The 24,091-nt window shown below is 45.7% G+C and overlaps 1 protein-coding gene across 1 annotated transcript; it reads left to right on the top strand.

Annotated features, from left to right (window-relative positions):
• Positions 1-11,810: 11,810 nt before the first annotated feature.
• LOC106738936 (olfactory receptor 5AN6-like) lies at positions 11,811-13,201 on the top strand. The gene has a single exon (XM_014597739.3). The coding sequence runs from the start codon at positions 12,085-12,087 to the stop codon at positions 13,009-13,011; it is 927 nt and encodes a 308-aa protein (XP_014453225.2). The 5' UTR covers positions 11,811-12,084; the 3' UTR covers positions 13,012-13,201.
• Positions 13,202-24,091: the final 10,890 nt, after the last annotated feature.

Consider the following 24,091-nt stretch of genomic DNA (forward strand, 5'->3'; position numbering starts at 1 on the left):
GTCAAACTGGTAGTAATTGGGTATATTTTTCCTTCTCTGCTTCTCTTTCCTCCCGTGCTCTGCAGCAACACTTCTTTTACCTATGCTAAAGATCCCTCTGAAGCCTAAGATTATTGTGGGGTCTGCTCATCAAGAGGCCAAAGACTGGGATGTGCTGAGTTTGAAACACATAAGGGGATCAGCTTGTACAGGCTGATTGACCCAGTTTGACTCAGACGTGCCCTTATGAACTGAATGCTGGCCCATGAGGGTGTCAGCTGGACACCCAGCCGGATTCAGAGGGATTTTGTTTACCTGTGTGCTTGTGTCTGACTGCATTTTATTGTTGCTCTTATGAACTGATTCTTGGCATATGAGGGTGTCAGCCTGTCCATGCTGATCAGCCTGGCCAGGTCAGGCGTGTCACGTTAATTTGTGTGTGTTTGTGTGTATGACCAATTTGGTGACTGGAGGAACCCAGCCCCATTGAGATTGAGTCCTGCAAGATAGCTCCACTGAGGGTGAGGGCTTGCAGAAGGGAGAGATACAGCTGCGTATAGTAACACAAGCAGCACATTGACAGAATCACCAAGACCGTAGAAACTATCCCTAATAAATGAGCACACCCCAAAGTAATGGGCAAATTTGGTAACAATTCTTGTGCAGACACAGGGACAGTTTGTGTTATGGTCTTCTGATTTCTGGCACTCCATGAGACAGAAGCCAGTGAACCCAGAAATGAAGGACTGAGCTATTTCTTGAGATACTGAGAGACTTGGTAAAAGACTGTTTCAGTTAAACAAGTCCACAACCTGGTACATTTGGTGAATGTGGGCTGTTTAAACATCACTACAGGAATTGAAAGGGTCCTGCACCAAATATGGGATATTGTGAGAGTGCATTCAGAGTGACCTGAAGCAATGTAAAGGGACTTGGAACAGTTTGAGGTGAACCATAGTAGTTTGAAGGGCTTCTCATCATGCAAGTGGGAACCCTGTTAAAGGGGTAAGAGCAGCTGTCCATCCTGTGCTGAGAGGTGGAAGACATTAAGTGGAGAGCAGAGAGTAGTGTAAACCCCAGTGATCTAGCCCAGATATAAGGTGAAATGATGATCTCTCAGCTGTTTTTGATGAGCTGCCCGAGAAGGCAGCAGGTCTGCAGTGCCAGTTGGAGGTGGAGCACCAAAGCCATGAGCAGGCTGAGGCCAAAGTGGCTGCCTTGAGCTGACAGCTGATGGCAGGGAGCTAAGAGAATAAAAGCAAGATCAGATGCCTGTTGGCTGTTGAGGCAGAGAAAAAGAAGGAGCTCAAACAGCTGTTCATGCTCAGATCAGAAACAAACCAACAGCGAGAAGAGAGTCTATGAGCACTCTGAGAGAAAATTACCACAGTTGATTCGGGGGCTGAAGGGACAGCCAAAATAAAGGAGCCGGAGGGGCCAGCTGGTTGCCTCAAGAGAAGACCCTCAAAGGCCCCCCCAGCAGAGAGATGTGGCTTTCCAGCAGCTGCAAGAATACCAGGAAAGGAAAGAGAAGGAGCTGGCAGCCCTGACCTCCCAATTGCAGCTTGTGGACAAAGCAAGATACACCAACCATGCCTCTGTAAGGGAGATGCAGAGGGAGAAGGCCACACTGAATTAGAGGGTACAGGACCTGGAGGCCAGAGGCCCGGAGCTCACTGATAAGTTTTGGCCCTGCTGGCTATAGCATTGCACTGCTAGCTCATGTTCATACTGTGGTCAATTATTACCCCCAGGTCTGTGATGGCAAGTGATGGGGGATCTTCAGTCCTGCTCCCTGATGAGAGGCAGCAGTTGCACAAGCACCCATGTCATGAGTTTTGCCTGTCAGCAGCTAGGGGTGCAGGGCCCCAGAATCCCCCTGCACTGATCTCCTCCACAGCTGGCAGACTTTGTGGCTGCAGCAGGGCCGAGCAGCCAGGCCTGCAGTAGTTTCCACCCTCCCTGTGCCTCAAGACAGACACATTTGCACAAGCACCCATGTCACAAGTTTTGCCTGTCAGCAGCTGGAGGTGCAAGTCCCCAGAAGTCCTGCACTTATCTCCTTGACAGCTGGCAGGCTTCATGGCCTCAGCAGGGTCTAGCAGGCCTGCAGCTTTCACCCTGCTGTGCCTTAACACACAGTGTCACCCATGGCACAAGTTCTGCTTGTCTGCAGCTTGAGGTACAGTTTTCCCCAAACCCCTGTACCTACGTCCTTGAATCATGGCAGGCTTTGTGGCCTCAGCAGGGGCTAGCACGCTTGCAGTTTTGACCTCACTGTGGCTTAACACATACATGACACATTTTGCTTTCAAGATTTGAGATGCAGTTTCTCTGACTCCCCTGCACCTATCTCTTTGAAACTTGGCAGACGTCATGCCCTCAGAAGGGGATACCATTCCTGAAAGTTTCATCTAAATCAGGCCAGAAATGACAAAGTTATAGGCTGTTTTGTCTTTCCTGTTATATCCTATGGGCGAAATGTTGAAACGCTGGTCAAAATAGAACGCTGCCGTTTCGCACAGCCCTATTGGTAAGGTAAATAAATCATGGCAGGATAATACAGTCATGTGGGTGGCAAACTGGCTTAAGGGGCATATCAAGACAGCGTGTTTAAATGAGTGTGCACATGCCTATTGCAGCATCTCAAACATCTTGAGATGAGCAGGGAAATGAGCAGAGGGCTGGAGACCAGTGGTGGGGCTATGGGGGAGCTGTAGCCTGGGGGGCAGGGCTGGGACCCTGCAGGCAGGGAAGTCCATGTGATGGGGGAGACTTCCCTCCGAAGCAGTCCCCACACCCACAGTCCCCCCACACCTACCCGTACACTGACCCGCATCCATCTACATCCCTCTACATACACCCACACGCCCAAACACATCCCCCCACCCACCTTCCCACCCCCCTCCTGCAAACCCCACATCACACAGTCCCAGTGTGATTGATAAGCAAACCAAAAGCAAATATTAAGACATATAGAGATTTAGGATTAATCTTAATATACTGCTGGAGACACTGCTAGTCTTCCAAACTGTTTTAACATTGTACATATAGCAGTAAATCATTACCTATCTTATCAATCCCTCTCTCTCTCTCTCTCTCTCTCTCTCTCATTCTAACTGTGGAAGAATGTGGATTTGGGGGTATTTTAAAAAGTGAATTTGGGATGCTGCTTCAGCAGTCTAGCTGACACAAGGGGCTAGTGTCCCCAGATACCAAGTGGCTGGGCTTCACAAGCTTATGAGAAAAAGTAGTCATCAGCTGCTGGCCAGGACAGATGTTTATAGTGTTGGGGCCAACACAGGTGCTGGACCCAAGCTCTAGCTCCCCCTGCCTACAGAACCAGGGGGAGGCAGGCAGGGTTATTTTGCTGCAAATGGCACAATTTTCTCCACAACAAAGTGCATGTCCAGGCATGTACACGGAGGCAAAAACCCCAGCTCAAATTTGCACCGCTTCTATTTGGGCTGCGGCAAGTGCACGTGCTTGCATGCATGGATGTGCCCAGAGAGTGGTGGTGGATGGGTTGGTATCGACCTGGAAAGATGTGGGAGTGGGGTCCCCCAAGGCTTGGCCATTGGGCAGATGCTGTTCAATATATTCACCAGTGATGTGGCTGAGGTCGTGGAAAGAACTCTGTCCAAATTCACATATGACAACAAACTATGGAGTGAAGTAAACACACGATGGGAAGAAACTGAATCCACGTGAACCTTGACAGGTTAGAGAAGTGGACAGAGAACAATAGGATGCAGTTCAACATAGAAAAGTGCAAGGTGCCTCACCTAGGGAGAGGGAATCACCAGCACACCTATAGGATTGGGAATGACCCTCTCAGGAGCAAAGTCACAGAAAGAGATCTCAGAGTCATTGTTAACTCCAAGATGAACTCAGTGTGATGAAGTAATTAGTAGAGCTAACTGCACTTTGTCATGCATTACTAGGTGCATCACAAACAGATCCAGGGAGTTGATGCTTCCCCTCTATGTGGCACTGGTTAGGCCATAGCTGGAGTACTGTCTCCAATTCTTGGTTCTGCAATTCAAGAGAGATGTGGACAACCTTAAGAGGGTTCAGAAGTGGGCCATTTCTATAGTTAGAGGCCTGCAGGGAAGGCCCTATGAGGAAAGGATGAGCGACCTGGACCTTTACAGCCTCTGCAAGAGACAGCTGTGGGGGCATCTTGTTGCAGTATAGATTCACCGGGAGTGGGGGAGGGGCAGCAGGGAATAGGAGATGCTCTGTTTATCAGAGCACCCCTTGGAATAACCAGGAACAATGGCCACAAGCTGATAGAGAGTAGGTTTAGGTTGGACATCAGAAAGAACTTCTTCATGGTTAGGGTTGCCAGAATCTGGAACGGGCTTCCAAGGGAAGTGCTGCTCTCCCCTACCTTGGGGGTCTTCAAGAAGAGACTGGGCAAGCACTTGGATGGTGTCATATGATTCTAGCATTTTTTCCTGCCATGGGACTCAATGATCCATTGTGGTCCTTTCCCACTCTAGCATCTATGAATCTATAACTGCAATAATTCTAAAGATATCAAAATGACAGGAATCACAACTCTTCCATTTTAAGGCCAGTGTTGGTGTCTGTAGCACCACACTTTTGGTCCACAAGATAATATGCAGGGAGCAGGCACTGAATGTCCCATCATATCACTGTGTGGTGCCATACCACATGCATATTTCCAGTCCAAACATGTTAAAAGAAGAGAAAGTACCAAAGCTGTAATTTCCCTTGAGACACTGGGGCAGTTCTTTTCTCACAGGCGGAGCTGGGCTGTGTGATAGTTTTAGAACACCTATTTCAAACACCTATTTTCAAACACCTATTTCAAACAGTTCCTGTTCTTTTAATTTAACTTCTATAGAGAAAAGGAAATCAGCTAAAGACTAGGTCCCAAAGGGACCAAACATTCTTGCTTCAGAACTAATTGGTCATCTGGAAATCAGAAAAAAAAAATCCAGTTGCTGATATGCAATTGATCTAAGTACTTCAGATTCATTTCTGCTCTGGATAACTCCCTCCCACAAAGCATAAATTATCTTGTTCAGGAAAGGCAAAAGCAGTTACCCTATTTCAAATAGTCCAAATATATAATTGATATATGCTCTCTCTTTCTTCTCATTTTCTTTCTCTCACAGGAGACAAGAATAAAGCGGAAGCTGTTAACATCTCATACTATCTGATATCTTGCTTCCCCTATTAGGTGAGTTGCTCTTATTTTATTTGTAAGTAATCTGTGATATTCCCCAATGCCTTAAAACCTGTGTTTTTATGATGGGTGAAAAAGGGATGAGGCGCTATTGAGAGGATTTTTGCCTTTCCATGAGGTTACACAGTGTAGGGAGTATGAAATAATTCCCCATATTCCTCCACTCAAAGAAAACAGTCATGCCCTGGAATTTCTCATAGTTATTATTTTCTTTTAGTTTTACATGAAAACTCTGCTCTCTTCATCTACGCTATGATTTTAATTTATCTGCTGGCCAAGGAATTAAATTTTCCTCCTCTAGTGACAACTTTTTGGAAGGTCCAACACACCCCTTCTTTACTGCACTAGACAATTATACTTTTTTCACGTCACAGGCTAGATTTCCTAAATTCTGCTTCCTGGCAGTTCCACTGTTTCTTCTATATCCAGGCTCTGTCTGTTTCTAGGATGTTGAAATGCCTTCTCTCCATTCTGATATGCAGGGGGCATCACCACACTGTTTTAAACTTCTCCCATGTAAAAAGGAGCCCTTCATGGTGACCAACAGTAGTAGAGACAGACCTTAGTTTAGTGTAAAATAAGGACCTTTAGGGTTCAGGAGGATCATGCAGCAGAACTGGAGTATGTTCTAGTTCTGATTGTCCAGGAAATGTCTGAGAACCAAGATTTTTTTTGTTATCTCTTTAATTGGAATGACTATATCATTGGGAGACCTGTGGGACTGGCATAAAGTGCCTATCCTCAGACCACCTGATGCCCAAAACATTCTCCAAAATCTCTCCAGACTATACGCTGGGTCAAATAAAAGATATGACAAAAAGGCCTTTACTATTGGAGAATTATACTAAGAATGTGCTGTTTGCTACTAGTAAGTCTGCTACTAAAAAAAGTTCTGTCCATGCCTCAGGTTTTTCCCCATTCGGTAATGGGAATAGGAGCAGAAACCCAGGGCCCTCTCTCTTTTGGAGCTGTGTCCATCTTATTACTCCACCCCTTTTCTGGCCACATATTATTCCTTGTTGGCTACCCAGTGAGTAAGATTCTGGATAAGGGAGCTTGGTTCAAATCCTCCCTACACAGGAGACTAGAGACAAGGGAGAGGGACAAGAAAATTATGCCTCCAACCCTAGATCACTGTCCTAATGATTCAACTATCAGGTTACTAGGTAGAAGAACTGTCTTCCTCTACTATCAAGCAGTTTTCTTCAAGTCAGTTTTTCTTTAGTTATACTCTTGGCAACAGCTCTAAAGCACTGGGCCTATCTGGGCACTTCTAACTTACCTGAAACAGGAATTCCAAATAGTCACTTTTGCAACTAACTACATTTTGACCTCTAAGTGTGTCTTAGATAAGACGAGATGAAATAGAAATTGATTCTCAGAACCAGAATTTGGCAATGACTTGTCCTCCAGAGGCTTTAATAAGACTTCTTGATATAATCCAAGGGGAAACTAAGTTCTTCAACAGACAGCTCTGTCAGGAAACATGCTTAAGTGAAGGTGCAAAACAGTGAAAGTTATATCAGTATAAAAACAGTTTGCAAACAACTGACCTAAGGATTTTTTAATGCTGTGCAACTATGCAGGATTCAAACACTCAATTCAGTTGCAACGCCCATGTTAAGGAACTAGTAGAGAATTAACCTCTAAGCTGTGACTAGAATTTTCTACTGAAATAGCTATGGCTTACATACTATGAAGATGTGTCCTGTGAAATACTCCAAGTGTACCAGGTTAAGATACTGTCAGCACAATCAACATGATTATTAGTTGGACTTTCTTTTTTTAGTGACACATTGCATCTGGCCCCAAAGTATAAAACAAACAAACAAACAAACAAACAAAAAGAACAACCTTCCTTTCTCTCATACCTTCATTCTCCCTCCCTTATCCACCTTCTGTTTACTTAATTATCTGAATAAGAATATATGTAATCTCCTTAAACTCTTTATTTTGCCATCATCAGGAAGGAGATGTATGTTGTTTGATAAAAATAAATATAAGAAACATACCAAAGACAAGAATAAGCTTGAAGATTTGAACAAGCTGATTTTTCCCCTCAAAAATTCATTTTTTCATTGACAGATATTCAGAAACTTGGACGTTGAGACAGAATGCCAAAATTTCCAATATAGCTATATCCTTACCCATAAATACAAAATTTTACTTTGTTCATGATTGTAATGGGGAACCCTAGCCATGTTATTAAGAAGCAGAGTGGCCCCTTTAAGACCATAGTCTTCAAAGCACAGCTTGCCAGCAGAGCAGAGATTAAAGGATAACCCTGCAGGTCAGTCAGCTGACTGGGGCTGTCACATGACTGAGTGAGAGCTCAGGTCAAAGCAATATAAACCATGGGCTGAGCTAGCCAGGAAGCCAGCCCAGGCTGTGGCACAGGGTGGACTCCTGAAGGCTCCAAGAAACTGTGAAGTGGCTCTGCAAGTCAGAGCACCAGGCAGAGTGACCCAGGAATATGGAGACACGGGTAAGCAGGCTAAAGGCCCCTATTATTTTTCTTTGTTGTAGCCCAAGAGGTTAGTGTACATGTTGCAGTTTGGTTTGGTGGTTTGTGGCTGAGGCTGTAGGGAGGTGGGGGCCTCATTAGTGCCCACGGGGCACAGCTATAGGGGGCCAGAGAGCCTGGAGACACAGGGGTGAAGCTACAGGGGGCTGGAGAGCCTGGTGCCACAGGGAGCACAGATATACAGGCCCCCCAGAACACATTGAGTGTCTCAAAGCTGGTCCTAAAACAGTGGGTCTGAGGTGGACAGTTTACCTATATAAAAGGGGCATCAGCCATGTTGGCTGAAACTCCAACAGAGTGAGCAGAAGATGCAGATGACAGCTGCGAGTCATGGGGCACCATAAGGGGAGGTTGGAGTTGTGCAAAAATAGTCCTTCAGGCAGTGGCTCGTCACCTCCAAGTGTTTGAGAACAAAGACCAGATCTGAGAAGCTCTGGGGCAGACACCCTTTTAGGAACCCAAAGTAACAAGTTGTGGCAGAAGAGTGAAGGGGAGTCTGTTCCCAGAACAAAACTTAAACTAAAGAGAACTTGGTGGTGCCTTCAGGCATTCTTGAATGCCTCTGGGGATGGCACTCAGGTACAATGGTAATGGGTTTATTTATTGATTTATGTATTCATTTTTTCTTTTAGGTCCAGGGTTTGGTGAACAAGTGGCCATGGGGAACCATACAACTGTCAGCTATTTTGTTCTGGCAGGTGTTTCCAGTGACTCAGAGCTTCAGTCTTTCTTGTCTGTGCTGTTTCTACTTATATACCTACTCACTGTGGTGGGATTATGGTGTGACCATGATGGTAGTAAGGTCTAATCCTCACCTTCACACCATGATGTATACTTTCCTATTCCATTTATTCTTCCTCTGACTCCATGGCATGTGAGGTTTGTTGCCTGCCTGGAGATCGTATTTAGGACATCACAGAGATGATCCCATAGCTCATACAACCATCTGATCATTACTGCGTGGTCCTCATCCATGTGGGAATGAATGACGCGGCCAGGGGCAACCCAGGCCGCATCATGAGATACTACAAAACTCTAGGGGCAAAGCTCAAGGAGACAGGGGCACAGGTGCTTTTTTCTTGTATCCTTCCAGTGAACAGACATGGAGGGTGCCATGAGACATGCATCAGCAGGGTTAATCGACAGCTTCAGAGCTGGTGTTAGCAGGCAGGGCTTGGGTTTTTGGACCATGACCCGCATTTCTGCACAGAGGACATGCTTGGCCAAGATGGGCTTTATCTCTCCCAAAATGGCAAGCATGTTTTTTCTTCCAGGTTGGCTGATCTCCTATGGTGAGCTTTAAAAATGTTTCGCCAGGGGATGGGGATACAGAGGAACACGAGGACATTTTGTTGTCAAGCAGGTGATGCACACAGGTAGTACCCAGGTAAGTGACAGGGGCCAGGGCAGGCTTAGGAACAAGGGGGCAGCACGGGCACCTACAGGAGGCCTCAAATGCCTCTACACAAATGCTTGAAGCATGGGGAATAAGCAGGAGGAACTCGCCCTCCTGCTAGCTGGCAAAAACCCCGACCTAGTCGGGCTCACAGAAACCTGGTAAGATTCTATCCATGACTGAGCAATGGACATAAAGGGATACAGGCTGCACAAGTGAGACAGAGCAGAGAAAAGATGTGGAGTGTGTAGCGCTATACGTCCTCTGATCAGGGTGGGGTCAGAGGAGGGGCAAAATGAAGTGCTCTCGGTAGGAATTCAAGTGGGATGTGGGGAAAGGGACTTGATAGTGGGTGTTTACTACAGACCACCTCACCAGGGGGACAAGCTGGACCTGGAATTCTCAGGTCAACTCACCAAAGCTGTAAATTCAAGGGATGTGGTTGTCATGGGTGACCAAAACTACCCAGACATCTGCTGGGAGGAGCAATCAGCCAGGTCCAACCACTCACATAGGCTCCTAGTCAGGATACAGGACCTCCACCTAACCCAGGAGGTGCATAATCCCACCAGGGCAAATGCCTTGCTGGACTTGGTCCTTGCCACAGGTGATAACCTGGTGAGGGGTCTCTGAGTAGTCTACCACCTGGGCAACAGTGATCATCGCCTGCTGGAATTTAGTATCCAGAACAGGTTGGTGAAAGGAAGTGGCAAGGAAAAGATCCTTGACTTCAGGAGGGCTGATTTCTGTAAACTAAGAAGATTAGTAGGAGAGGCATTGGAGTCTCGGAGGTTCAATGAGATGGGACTCCAAGACACATGGTTGTTCCACAGGACACTATTCTCCGAGCTCAAAGGGAGTCAATCCCAATGCACACCAAGCAGGGCAGGAATGGTAAGAAGCCGCCATGGCTTGGCAAAGGCATGGAGGGATGCCTGGGGGCAAAAAAGGAGGTGTATAAACAGTGGAAGCAAGGGGCTATCACCAAGGAGGGTTACATCTCCGTTGCTGAGGGCTGCAGGGTGGCTGTTAGGAAGGCCAAGGCAGAGATGGAGCTAGGGCTAGCAACCAGAATTGGGGATAATAAAAAGTCCAGTTTCAAATACATAGGAAGTAAGAAGAAGGTACCGGGTAACATGGGGCCCCTGCAGGATAGGCTTGGCAATCTGGTGATTTGAGGCAAATGAAAAAGCTGACCTCTTTAACAAATTATTTGCCTCCATATTCCTGAACAGGGATTGGGACATCTCCAGCACTAGAATTGTGGATGGACCCAGGGGAGGCACCGCCATGCCTAGGGTCAGGGACAACCTAGTTAGGGAACTTTTGGAGGGGCTGGACATGTTTAAATCAGTAGGTCCAGATGCTATTCACCCAAAGGTGCTGAGGAAATTGGGGGTGAGGGGTCATAGCGAGGCCTCTGGCATGGGTCTATGAGTACTTGTGGGGCACTGGCGAGGTACCAGAGGATTGGAAAAGGACCAATGTGGTCCCCATTTACAAGAAGTGGAGAGAAGAGGACCCCAGCAATTATAGACCAGTCAGTCTTACCTTGGTCCTTGGGAAGACCTTTAAGACAATCAAGGAGCACATCTGCAAGGGCCCAGCAGGGGAGGTAATGCTCAGGGGCAATCAGCATGGGTTCATTGAGGGCAGGTCCTGCCTGACTAACCTGGTATCTTTTTATAATCAGGTCACAAAGTCCCAGGATGAGGTTGTCAGGGTGGATGTTGTCTTCCTGGACTTTATGAAGGCCTTTAACATGGTTTCCCACCACATTCTCACTAAAAAAAACAAAACAAACAAACTTGGTGACTGTGGCATTAATGCCTACACAGTCAGATAGGTGGCACAAATTAGCTAGCTGGTTGCACCCAGAGTGTGGTGGTGGACAGGTCATTTTTGACCTAGAGGGATGTGGGCAGTGGAGTCCCCCAGGGCTCGGTCCTGGGGCCTGTACTGTTCAACATCTTTATCAGCAATTTGTATATGGGTGTGGAATGCACGCTGTCCAAATTTGCTGATGACACCAAGTTGTGAGGTGAGGTGGGCATGCTGGAGGGAAGGGACATAATCCAGCTAGATCTAGACAGGTTACAGAGGTGGGCAGATGAGAGTAGGATTTAATTCAACACAGACAAGTGCAAGGTGCTGCATCTAGGGAGAAGGAACCAGCAACACACCTATAAGATGGGGAACACCCTTCTTGTCAACATGGTGGCAGAAAGGGATCTTGGAGTCATTGTTGACTCCAGGTGGAATATGAGCCACCAATGCGAGGAAGCGGTCAGTGAGGCTAACTGCACCTTGTTGTGCATCTACAGATGGATCACAAGCAGGTCCAGGGAGGTGATCCTTCCCCTCTCTGTGGCATTGATCAAGCCACAGTTGGAGTACTGCATCCAGTTCTGGACACCGTACTTCAAAAGTGATGTGGGTAGCAGTGAGAGGGTCCAGAAGAGGGCAACTCACATGGTCAAGGGGCAGAGGGGCAGGCCCTATGCAGAGAGGCTAAAGGGCCTGAACCTATTCAGCCTCCACAAGAGAAGGCTGAGATGGGATCTGGTGGCCATCTACAATCTCACCAGGGGGGACCAGCAGGAATTGTGGGAGGCTCTGTTTCCCTGGGCACGACCCTGGGTTACTAGGAATAACAGCAACAAGTTGTTAGAGAGAAGGTTCACTCTGGACATCAGGAGATATTACTTTACAGGTAGGGCTGCCAGGCTCTGAAATGGGCTCCCAAATTGGCTCCCATACTCTCTCCTACTTTGGGGGTCTTCAGGAGGACGCTGGACAGAGATTTGACTGGGATGATATGATCCCGGCACCCGTTCGTGTCCAGGGCAGGGGGTCTGACCTGATGATCTATTTAGGTCCCTTCTGACCCTAAGTACTATAATAGCATGACTTACTTATTTGTTCATTTATTCATTTCTTCTTTTACGTTCAAGGTTTGGTGAACAAATGGCCATGGGGAACCACACAGATGTCAGCTATTTTGTTCTGACAGGTGTTTCCAGTGACCCAGAGCTCCAGCCTTTCCTGTTTGTGGTGTTTCTACTTATATACCTAGTAACTGTGGTGGGGAATGGGGTGATCATGGTGGTAGTAAGGTCTGATCCTCACCTTCACACCATGATGTATACTTTCCTATTCCATTTATCTTTCTTGGACATATGCTACTCTTCAATCACTGTCCCAAAGATGCTGAATAATTTCCTGGTAGAGAAAAAAAACATTTCTCTCCATGGCTGCCTTGCCCAGATGAGCTTAATTCTTCTGGTGTCCTGTGCAGAAATTCTTATCCTATCAGCAATGGCCTATGATCGATATACTGCCATCTGTGACCCACTGCATTATGGGGGAACCATGAATAAACAAGTCTGTATTAGACTAGTGGGTGGTGCATGGTTGATTAGCATATTGTATTCATTGACAAACACTGCTCCTGTGTTACATTTACACTTCTGTGGGCCCAATGAACTGAACAATTTCAGTTGTGAGCTCCCATCTCTACTAGAAGTGTCCTGCACAGAAACCTTCATCAGTAAGATGACATTCTTCACTTTAGCTACGATTGTAAGTTTAACCTCCTTCTCCATCATCCTTGTCTCTTATATCCTCATCATCTCTACCATCTTCAGGATACAATTTGCTGTGGGTAGGGGTAAAGCCTTCTCTACCTGCAGCTCCCACCTCACTGTTGTTCTTCTTTATTACGGGGCTGGATTTGCCAGATATCTGAGACCCAGTTCAGGCTCTTTAGTGGTTCTTGACAGACTGTTCTCTGTCCAATACAATATCTTAACTCCCATGTTAAATCCTGTCATCTACAGCCTGAGAAACAGGGAAGTAAAGGCAGCTCTGGGGAACTTACTAGAGAAAATGTAAGGCATGTGAATGTATTTCAAAATTTGGAAAAAATTTTACGTGCTAATGGGAACTGAGTGTTTCAAATATTCTGATGTCATGTAACTGTTCCACATGGACATTTAGTTTATAAATAATTAATTTCTCTCTTAACAGAAAGAGCATTTGTACTATCATGCCTATCCTCAATCTAACCCTTTTTTAAAAGCATTATAGGAGCAGAGGTGTATGAAAGCTATGAATGCTGCTGAAGTAATTGTTGCAAAGACTGTGATTCTAGAGGATAGAGCACTGACTTGAGAGACTGATTCCAGTGAATCTGTTTGTATGCTGCACAAGCATATTCAACCACAGAGATAGGTTCAGTCTAAAATACACCATATCAATGAGGTGGAAGACCTAGGTTTGGCCCCCTGCCCCAAAGAACATGTTCTAGAGAAAAATATCATTCTTTTTGAGGGAGCCACCCACATCCCCACCCTAAGGTGAGTGCTCTAACCCCTAAAATATTTGTATGGATGGGGTCTCCATATCACTGCCTCCAATTCATTTTCATGAAAGTGATTGACATAGTTCCAGGATGGCTTCACAGCTTTGAATCACAGATTATGGAAGGTACCACTTTGTGTGGTTCTTAAACAGCAACGTTTTCAAAATCAAGCTGGACGCAGAATTGTGGAACAGGAAAACTTACACAGGCTGGATTGTGTTAGGTGTGGTCCCATTACTTAGTTAACATCTCTGATTCAGTCTATGATGTCTACCTCTACCCTGACTTCGGTCTGACTTTAAACTAAACATGACTGATTGCCCCTCTCTCTGAGAATGATGAGGTTTAATCTTTGATGATTTTCCCTAAAGTTTCTACGGTTTAGCTAATGTGGCTCCTGCTTTGAAATGACAGCCATTGTGATACTATGATTAAGGATCCTTTTCCTTGTTGAGGGATCCAAGTGCCTGATTCTGGGCATGGAATCACATATACTGTAGGAATGCTATGACATGATTCCTCTTTTGGATTTAATCTATAGGGTTTGAAGTCAGACCTGTCAGAGATCTAGTACAACCTCTTTGGGTCACAGGCAGTTGGATGTCACTTCCATAATCCATGTGTTGAGCCCAGTTTAGTGTATGACTGATACATTTCTTCCAGAAAGTAATTCATTTTTGGTAATAAAGACATCAACTCATAGCCACCTTTTCCAATTGAATTTTTCCTCTGTGGTCAATAATGTTCACTGTTAAAGGTCAAGATTATTTAAGTCTAATCAGGCTACTCACACTGGGAGCATAAATCATGTCATATGTCTGCTATGGGTGAGACTACCAGCTCATGTAGACATGCAAGTGATGCAAATAATTGCCTTCAGTGGCTAACTTGCTGTTTTAGTTTCTATTCCTGTGCATCTTCACTATGCTGTTACACCTCAGCTCTGTATTCTTGGGCAACCCTGGCACAGGATGCAGTCTGTCTGACTCACAAAGGACTCACCCCCCCTCCCTCCCCTCCTCTACCTAAACAAAACTGATTAAGATGCAGTGAGAGACACACCTAAGACCCTCAAGATAAGGGTGACAAGAGTGAACCAACTGCCCTAGGTCTCATTTACATCCAGGATGGAACCAGATGACCATTCATTTACATGAGAGATGGAGAACAGAAAGCCTGAAGCAGAGACTGCAGTGAATTCTGGGACCAGAGAAGCAGGGGAGCACTGCATGATGGGGAATCTGTGCTTCAAATGTTAATCAACCCATGTTCACACACACCCAGCTCAGCATTTATCAGACCAGTTCTAATCTGGATTTACTAAGGACTTTTCCCTCCCAGACACACACACACAGCTCTAAGTTTAATAGGCATCTCGGGCCGTACATTCCCCGGTCCCACTATGGGAGGCCTATTTAAACTTGATTGACTAAAATTCGGTTGCCGGGTTAGGGAATGCTAAGGCAAGAGACCGAGTCCGAGGGGGTATGGGCAACATTTGAACAATGGTTAAGGGTTCATCACAGCATCCAGCCTGCTGGAGCCCTAATCACAGATGTTGTTATACTTTTCCCAAGACAACTGGTGGGAGTCCTCTCCACAAAAGGTTATGAGCACCCCAATAATTGTCTTAAGTCTGTTAAAAGACTATAGTAAAATCTGGAAAAGTCATGTTAAGCTGAGGCTTGTATACAACAAGTAAAAATCCAAAATCCTGATGCTGCAAGCTATTTATTGTTCCTGAAGAAACCATGAGATATCCCATCAGTATATCTGCCATCCATAGGAATCTCAAGCTGGCTCCCAAGTATTTGGTTACTCCCTAATCTAAAGTGTTTCCTGATTATCAATCAGTTTCCTGAGATGGTCCAAACCAGATAACCCCTTGTCAATAGAAAAGACAATGATTTACACTACTGAGGGTACTTCGAAGCAGCTGAACTGAGGGTATAAAAATCTGTAAAAAGTGTGTGTGCTTCAAGAAGAAGGAAGAAAGAAGGAGAGGAAAAGGAAAGAAGAAGAAAAGTCCTATGCTGACACCATCCCCTGTCATTCTTGGGACGCTAGAAGAACAGATCGTCTCTCTCTTCAAGGATTGCACTACGGACTGTGCCTGTCAGCTTTGCAGCCTGAGTACCTTGGACTAGGTGAGATCCCAGCGCTCGCTCTCTCTCTCTCTCTTCTCTCTAGGCATAAACATCTGAACCTGAACTGTATTAGTTAAGCTTGAGCTAAGTTTCCTCAAATACTTAGTGAAACCAGGGTAGTATTGTCATTGTTTGTGTTTGTTTTTCTTTTGCATGCCTATTACTACTAGTACTATTATACATTTCATATGCTTAGCAATAAATAACTTTTATAGTCAAACTGGTAGTAATTGGGTATATTTTTCCTTCTCTGCTTCTCTTTCCTCCCGTGCTCTGCAGCAACGCTTCTTTTACCTAAGCTAAAGATCCCTGTGATGCCCAAAAATATTGTGGGGTCTGCTCATCAAGAGGCCAAAGATTGGGATGTGCTGAGTTTGAAACACATAAGGGGATCAGCTTGTACAGGCTGATTGTCCCAGTTTGACTCAGACGTGCCCTTATGAACTGAATGCTGGCCCATGAGGGTGTCAGCTGGACACCCAGCCGGATTCAGAGGGATTCTGTTCACCTGTGTGCTTGTGTCTGACTGCATTTTATTGTTGCTCTTATGAACTGATTCTTGGCATATGAGGGTGTCAGCCTGTCCATGCTGATCAGCCTGGCCAGGTCAGGCGTGTCACGTTAATTTGTGTGTGTTTGTGTGTATGACCGATTTGGTGACTGGAGGAACCCAGCCCCATTGAGATTGAGTCCTGCAAGATAGCTCCACTGGGGGTGAGGGCTTGCAGAAGGGAGAAATACAGCTGCGTATAGTAACACAAGCAGCACATTGACAGAATCACCAAGACCCTAGAAACTATCCCTAATAAATGAGTACACCCCAAAGTAATGGGCAAATTTGGTAACAATGCCCAGCATCATTCCTATGCCCCTCCCCACTCCAGCTAGATATCTTATAAGTAGGGGTGCACTGATAAAGATTTCTTGGGGCCAATACCGATGGCTGCTTTTAAAGGAGCCATATTGACTGATACTGATCCTATTCTGATATGTAGCCAGGCAGTGTGAAGACAAGCATCAGGCTGGACCACTGGGCCTGGTTAGCCAATACATTGCCAACTTAACATGGTCAGTACATCCCCATGCAGTACCTGGGATCCTCCCAGCAGGAAGAATCAATCATCTAGCTCCTGGCAGCTATCCTAAGGTACAGACCATAGACTTCTGCACTGCAGGTGTGCTTGAGACCAACCAAGACAGAGAAACTGGATATTTTCCCACTATGCACACCTGTAAAGGCAGTTGTTACCTGTCAGCTCTGTCTTCCCAAGGGAGGCCTGGCACCCAGTTTGCTGGACTTACAACAGACTTTTTCCGTTTCCCCACACACATACCTCATCTAACCAAAACTAAGCAGAAGAAGAGTTTACCAGGCATCTCGGGCCGTACATTCCCTAGTCTCACTATGGGAGGCCTATTTTATCTTGATTGACTAAAACTCAGTTGCCGGGTTAGGGAATGCTGAGGCAAAGAAACCGAGTCAGGGAGGGTATGGGCAACATTTGAACAATGGTTAAGGGTTCATCACAGCATCCAGCCCATTGGAGCCCTGACCACAAATGCTGTCATACTTTTCCTGGGATGACTGGTAGAAGTCCTCCGGGGTATAAGAAAGCTGTAAAAGTAGCAAACAGTGTGCCAAGGGAGAGACATCTCTCTAACCCCATACTCTGTTGTTCTCAGGAAGCTGGAAGAAACAGATTGTGTCCCTTCAAGGATCATGCTGAGAATTTTGTTTGTCAACAAATCACCCAAGTGCCTTGGAATGGTAAGATCCCAGCTTTCACACACTCTCTCTCTCTCTCTCTCTCTCTCTTTCTTTTTCTCTCTAGGCATAGCTTTCTGAACCTAAATTGTATTAGTTAAGCTTAAGCTAAGTTTCCCCAAATACTCAATGAAACCAGGGTAACATTGTAATTGTTTTGTTGTTTGTTTTTTTTCCTTGCGTGTCTATTATTACTAGTACCATTATATATATTTCATATACTTAGCAATAAATAACTTCTATAGTCAAACTGGTGGTAACTGGGTATATTTTTGTTTCTCTACTTCCCCTTCCCCACTCGCTCTGCAGCAATGCTTCTTTTACCTAAGCCATAGTCCCTGTGAAGCCCGGAAATACTATGGGGTCCACTCATCAAGAGGCTACCACTACTAGGACAGTTATGGCAAAAGATTGGGATGTTCTGAGTTTGAGACATATAAGGGGATCAGCTTGTACAGGCTGATTTATCCATTTTGGCTCAGATGTGCCCTAATGAACTGAATGCTGGTCCATTAGGGTGTCAGCTAGACACCCAGCTGGATTCAGAGGCATTCTGTTCACCTGTGTGCTTGTGTCTGACTGCATTTTTATTGTTACTTTAATGAACTGATTCCTGGCATATGAGGGTATCAGCCTGTCCATGCTGAACAACCCAGCCGGGTCAGGCACGTCACGTTAATCTGTGTGTGTGTATTTGACTGATTTGGTGGCTGGAGAAGCCCAGCCCCATTGAAACTGAGTCCTGCAAGATAGTTCTATTGGGGGTGAGGAGTTGCAGAAGGGAGAGATACAGCTCCATATAGAAACACCAGTACACACAAGCAGCACATTGATAGAGTTACAAAGACCCTAGAAATGTATCCCTAGTTAATAAAGTGCACCCCAAAGTGACGGGCAAATCTGGTAACAGAGTTTGCCCACACACAACCAATTTTCTGCTCAAAGAGCTACTCAAACACCTCCCAGACTACCCTGAGCCTGAGTGTGTTCCCGCATATGTTGTCTGCATGCCCTATAATGTTATGCCTGTTTAAATGGGACAACACCCTTTTTTGTCTCCTTCTGGCCCCCCAGACCTGTGTCCTTAGACCTCATGTTCAAGGTTTCATTCCTCTACCACTACCCATTTACCCCTTTTATCCCTATGTGGTCTCTCAGGCTGAGCAGTTTGACATTGTATAGTTATGTTGTGCCAATACAATATTTAAAAAAAAAAATCCCATTGCCCTTTTTGGGGCTGTACTTTCCTGTACCCCCGGTTGAATCTAGGCACCAGAAATTCCACTTGGGGTATGATAGCTCTTTCCACAACTGACATGCTGTATGGAAGTACAGTTTGTTCCACGTTTCACCATCACCCTTGGGTGCACCAGGGAGTGAGAGAGAGGTATTGATGAAAATAGAGCCTGGGATGCTTTATTAGAACCTCCAGGTCCTGCCTACCATGTCAAAGCATCTCAAAAAATGCTCCAGTGGCCAAGGAGTCAGGCAGATGTGGCTAAAGCCAGAGGGATGCATACCAGGACCCTGGCCATGAATATACAGTGGCAGAATATACTAAAGATGGATGCAGTAGGTTCTTTCAAGTCTTACACATTTGTATTCCTTCCAGATTTTGTAATAAAATATCTTCATCTCAGCTACTCGTGTTCCTCTGCACCCTCATCCCCCATTGAACCTTGCTTAAAGCTCACCATATGAGATCAGAAAACCTGGAAGAAAAAACAAACTTAATTTTTTGGGGAGAGATGAAGGAAGTCCCACCCAAGATGGGAGAAACAATGCCTTTTTTGTCTGGGCTGCAGTGTTAGGCATCCTAAAATTAGTAGTATGGTGGAGGTTCACCCACTCTGGCCTGTCAAGAGTCCCACGCTGTTGTCTTGGCTGCCACACCTGGGTGTTGTAATTGAATAAAGAGGCTGTCCCTGGAGGGGAGCAGGGGTTCATGCAGGTCTTAGGTCCTTGTCTGGGCTGAGGCCCCTTGGCTTTGGCTTAGTGTACTTTGGCTGGGCCCCTCTTACCAGCATCTACTCTCACAGGACACTGAGACCCTAGACCCTAGACCACAGCTTGAGCCTCACCTCTCTCATGCTCTGCTCTTGTGCCTTCACTGTTTTCTAATTCATTTCACTATTCTTCCACAGACAGCAGTCCTCCAATCTTTGGAATGGTTTAGGACCTGTGGTGCCTCTGGCACCCATCTCAGGTGCATATGCGGTACATATTCATGTGAACACCAACATAGCTACTGAACATGCTTTGCTCAGGAGAGGTATGCACAAAAAGGCATAGGCATGTTACCTGGAAGAGTATAAGTCATCAAATAGTGCCTAGCAAGGTGAGAAAGAGACTACTCACATGTTTTAGCCCAGGAGCCTAGTGGATAAGGGACTTTCTCAGAAACCAATAGACTAAGGGTCTAGGTCCCCTGCCACCCAGGGAATGCTTCAAATTGCATCTCTCTTATTTTGGCTAACAGTGCTCTAAGTACCAGTCCACAGTTTAGATAGAATCCAGGGAGGGCACTCCACCTACTTCCACCTTTGAAAGGGCAACAGAGAGAAGATTTGTGTTCAGTTATGTGTGTACGGAGCCACAGACCTGCCCAGTCAAAGAGTAGCCAACTCTTTATGATCAGTAATTGTGTAGCTAAATACACATCAACACTGTACATGGAGAAGTGCATAAATAGTCCAAAAGTGATAGTTATGCATGTGGGGGCCACCTGGGTGTGTAAGGAGAGAAAAGATTTAACCTTGGGATCTAACCTAGGGTTCACAAGAGACAGACATTGAGAGGGACACATAAACCAGCCAATAGGAAATGCTGAAGAGAAGGGCAACCATGGAATGACATTTAGATGTGGGGCCAAATTCTCTGTCTACCAATAAGATGAAGAGGGAGAGGGGAAAAGGTATTCCCTGTCACCCAGGAGGTGGGAGCTCTCATATACAGCCTCCCTTCAACATGAAGGTATCTAAAGCACTTCTCTGACCAGAACACTATTACTATGGGGTTCTAGGCCAAAGTGTAGGAGCACTTTTACACTTCTCTCACTGGCCTGAGGCACTTGCTGCAAAGAATATCAATCATTGGCCAGAGAGAGTGCCAAAAGAAGTGATAATGACTGTGTAGCATAGTGCTTATGTCACTCAGCTGGGAGGAAGGAGTCATTGGGTCAGTCCTGCTCACAAGTCTCTTTTTTCTTCTTTTCCAGTGCCTATTTAGTTACAATAGATAGGTGGGACTGGAACCAAAGACCAAAACCAAGACATTGCCTTCCTGTGTCACTGCACTAAGCAACACCTCCCCTTGTACTTTAAAATTGGTCAGAGATGCATGGCCCTTCTTCCTTGCTGCCCTTCTGGCCCCTGACTCTTGTACCTTTCTTTTTGTGGTCCAGCTTGTTCTACAGAAAATGTGAGGAGTGCCACCTCCCCAGTCTATTACAGAGCCTAGTAGAAAGGTCAGTCTCCAGGGAAAGGAAGCTGAATACTTGAGTACACTAGGATGAAAGAGGACCCAAAATCCCAGTCTCACATTTCCTGAAGGAATATATGAATCTCTAGCCTGTTGTGCATAAGGTGCATGGCAATGTCACCCATGAGAAGCATAATTGGGGACCCTGGATATGAAGGGAATAGAGATACTGGGTGCATAGCTTGAGTCAGGGGATAGGCCAAGAGTATAAGAATACTTTCTTGTTTGGCACTGGTTCACACGAGGCACATCCTGTCTCTTTGAATCACTCTTCCTGGGCTCCAAAATGTCACTGTGGGTCGTAGAAGATCCAGAGGTGCCTATCTGCCCCCATAGGTGCCTAAACTTTTAGAGATGTAATGCCTCAATAAAGATGCCCATGTAACGAATTTTGATTGTTCTCCAAGTGTAGGCATAGGAATATCCTCAAAGAATGCATACTACCAAATTGCTACATGGTTTTGACTTGAGATGACATGCAGAGGTATAGTCATGCTGGAAAGCCTAAGATGTCCTGTTATTTCCCCAAAGTTGATTATAAAAAATCCTCCTTGGGTTATTCATACTGATTACTGGCAATGACAGTCCAATAAAAATGGGTAGTGATCTTGCCAGGCAGAAATCAGCTTGGTAAGGTACATAAATCACAGCAGGATAATACATAGTCATGTGGGTGGCACATTGGCTTAAGGGTCTTACCCAGAGGGTATGTCCAGACAAATGTGCAGATGCCTCTTGCAGCATCTCAAACCCCTTTAGATGAGCATTGGAATGACCAGGGGGCTGGAGACCAGCATAGGCACTGTGTGGGAGCCGTAGTCCTTGGTGGAAGGCTGGGACCCTGCAGTCAGGGCAGTCCATGTGCTGTGTGCGGGTGCTCTGCCCTGTTGTGGGCAGCGGACCCACCCCTGGTAAGCAGCTCCTGCACCCACAGTCCCCCCAGACCTACCCACACACTGACCCTCATCCCTCCACATCCCTCCACACCCCTTCCCATCCCCCTCCAGCAAATCCCACATCCCCCATCACACACTCACCATGTGATAAGCAATCTGAAAAAAAACATTAAAACATATAGATATTTAGATTTTATTTTATTATATGCTAGAGACACTGGTAGGTTTCCAAATTGCTTTAACACTGTAATTATAGCAATAAAACATTGCCTATTTAATCAATTCCTCTCTCTATCTTTTGTACTAATTGTGAAAGAATGTGGATTTGGGGGTATTTTAAAATATGAATTTGGGATGCTACTTCAGCAGTCTAGCTGACACAAGGGGCTAGTGTCCTCAGATAACAGGTGGCTGGGCCACAGAAACTCGTGAGGGCAAGTAGCCCTGAGCTGCTGGCCAGGGCACATTTTTATACTGCTCTAGCTCTAGCTACCCCTGCCTGCAGATCCAGGAGGAGGCAGGCAGGATTATTTTTCCCCAAGTGGCACGATTTCCTCCATAACAAAGTGTATGTCCAGGTACATGCACTGAGGCAAAAAGCCACAGCTCAAATTTGCACCGCTTCTATTTGAGCTGCTGCAAGTGCATGTGCTTGTATGTGTGGATGTGCCCAGAGAGTGGTGGTGGATGGGTCAGTATCAACCTGGAAAGATGTGGGCACTGGGGTCCCCCAAGACTCGATCCTTGGGCCGGTGCTGTTCAATAACTTAATCAGCGACGCGGATGAGCACGTGCAAAGAACTCTGTCCAAATTCACTGATGACACCAAACTATGGGGTTAAGTAAACACACTGATGGGAAGGAACCAAGTCCAGGAGGACCTGGGCAGCTTAGAGAAGTGGGCAGAGTTCAATAGGATGCAGTTCAACAAGGACAAGTGCAAAGCACTGCACCTATGGAGAGGGAATCACCAGCACACCTATAGGCTGGGGGATGACTTTCACAGTAGCACTGTGGCAGACAGAGATATCAGAGTCATTGTCAACTCCAAGATGAATATGAGTTGTCAGTGTGACAAAGTAATTAGCAGAGCTAACAGCACTTTGTCATGCATTAGTAGGTGCATCATGAACAAGTCCAGGGAGGTGATGTTTCCCCTCTGTGTGGCACTGGTCAGGTCATAGCTGGTATACTGTGTCCAATTCTGGGAGGTGCAATTCAAGAGGGATGTGGACAACCTCGAGAGGGTCCAGAGAAGGACCACTCCTATCATTAGAGGTCAGAAGGGAACACCTTATGAGGAAAGGTGGAGGAACCTGGACCTTTTCAGTCTCCGCAAGAGAAGGCTGAGGAGGGATCTTGTGGCAGTATACAAATTCAGTGGGGGATGCGGGGAGGGGCATCAGGGAACAGGAGATGCTCTGTTTATCAGAGCACCCCTTGGAATAACCAGGAACAATGGCCACAAGCTGATAGAGAGCAAATTTAGGTTGGACATCAGGAAGAAATTCGTCAGGTTATGGTTGCCTGAATCTAGAATGAGCTTGCAAGGGAAGTGGTGCTCTCTCCTACCTTGGGGGTCTTCAAGAAGGGACTGGACAAGCACCTGGGTGGAGTCACATGACCTTAGCACTTTTTGCTGCCATGGGCAGGGGGTTGGACTCGATGATCCATTGAGGTCCCTTCCAACCCTAGCATCTATGAATCTACGAATGCAATCATTCTAAAGATATTAAAATGACAGGAATCACAACTCATCCATTTTAAGGCCAGTGTTGGTATCTGTAGCACCGCACTTTGGTCCAGGAGGTAACATGCAGGAAGCAGGCACTGAATGTCTCAGCACATCACTGTGTGATGCCATACCACATGCATATTTCCAGTCCAAACATGTTAAAAGAAGAGAAAGTATCAAAGCTGGAATTTCCCTTGAGATGCTGGGACAGTTCTTTCCTCATTGGCGGAGCTGGGCTATGTGATAGTTTTAGAACCACACCTATTTCAAACAGTTCCTGTTATTGTAATTTAATTTCTATAGAGGATAAGGAATGATCTCAAGATTAGGTCCCAAGGGATCAAACATTCTTGCTTATGAACTAATTGGTCCCCTGGGCATGAGAAAGAAAAAAATCCAGTTGCTGGTATGCAATTGATCTAAGTACTTCAGATTCATTTCTGCTCTGGACATCTCCTACCCACAAAGCATAAATTCTCTTGTTCAGGAAAGGAAAAATCAGTTGCCCCATTTTAAATAATTCAGATTTTGAATAGATGTATGTATGCTCTCTCTTTCTCTTCTCTTTTTTTCTCTCACTGGAAACAA

Source organism: Alligator mississippiensis, chromosome 7 (assembly GCF_030867095.1).
Source record: "Alligator mississippiensis isolate rAllMis1 chromosome 7, rAllMis1, whole genome shotgun sequence".
NCBI lineage: Eukaryota > Metazoa > Chordata > Crocodylia > Alligatoridae > Alligator > Alligator mississippiensis.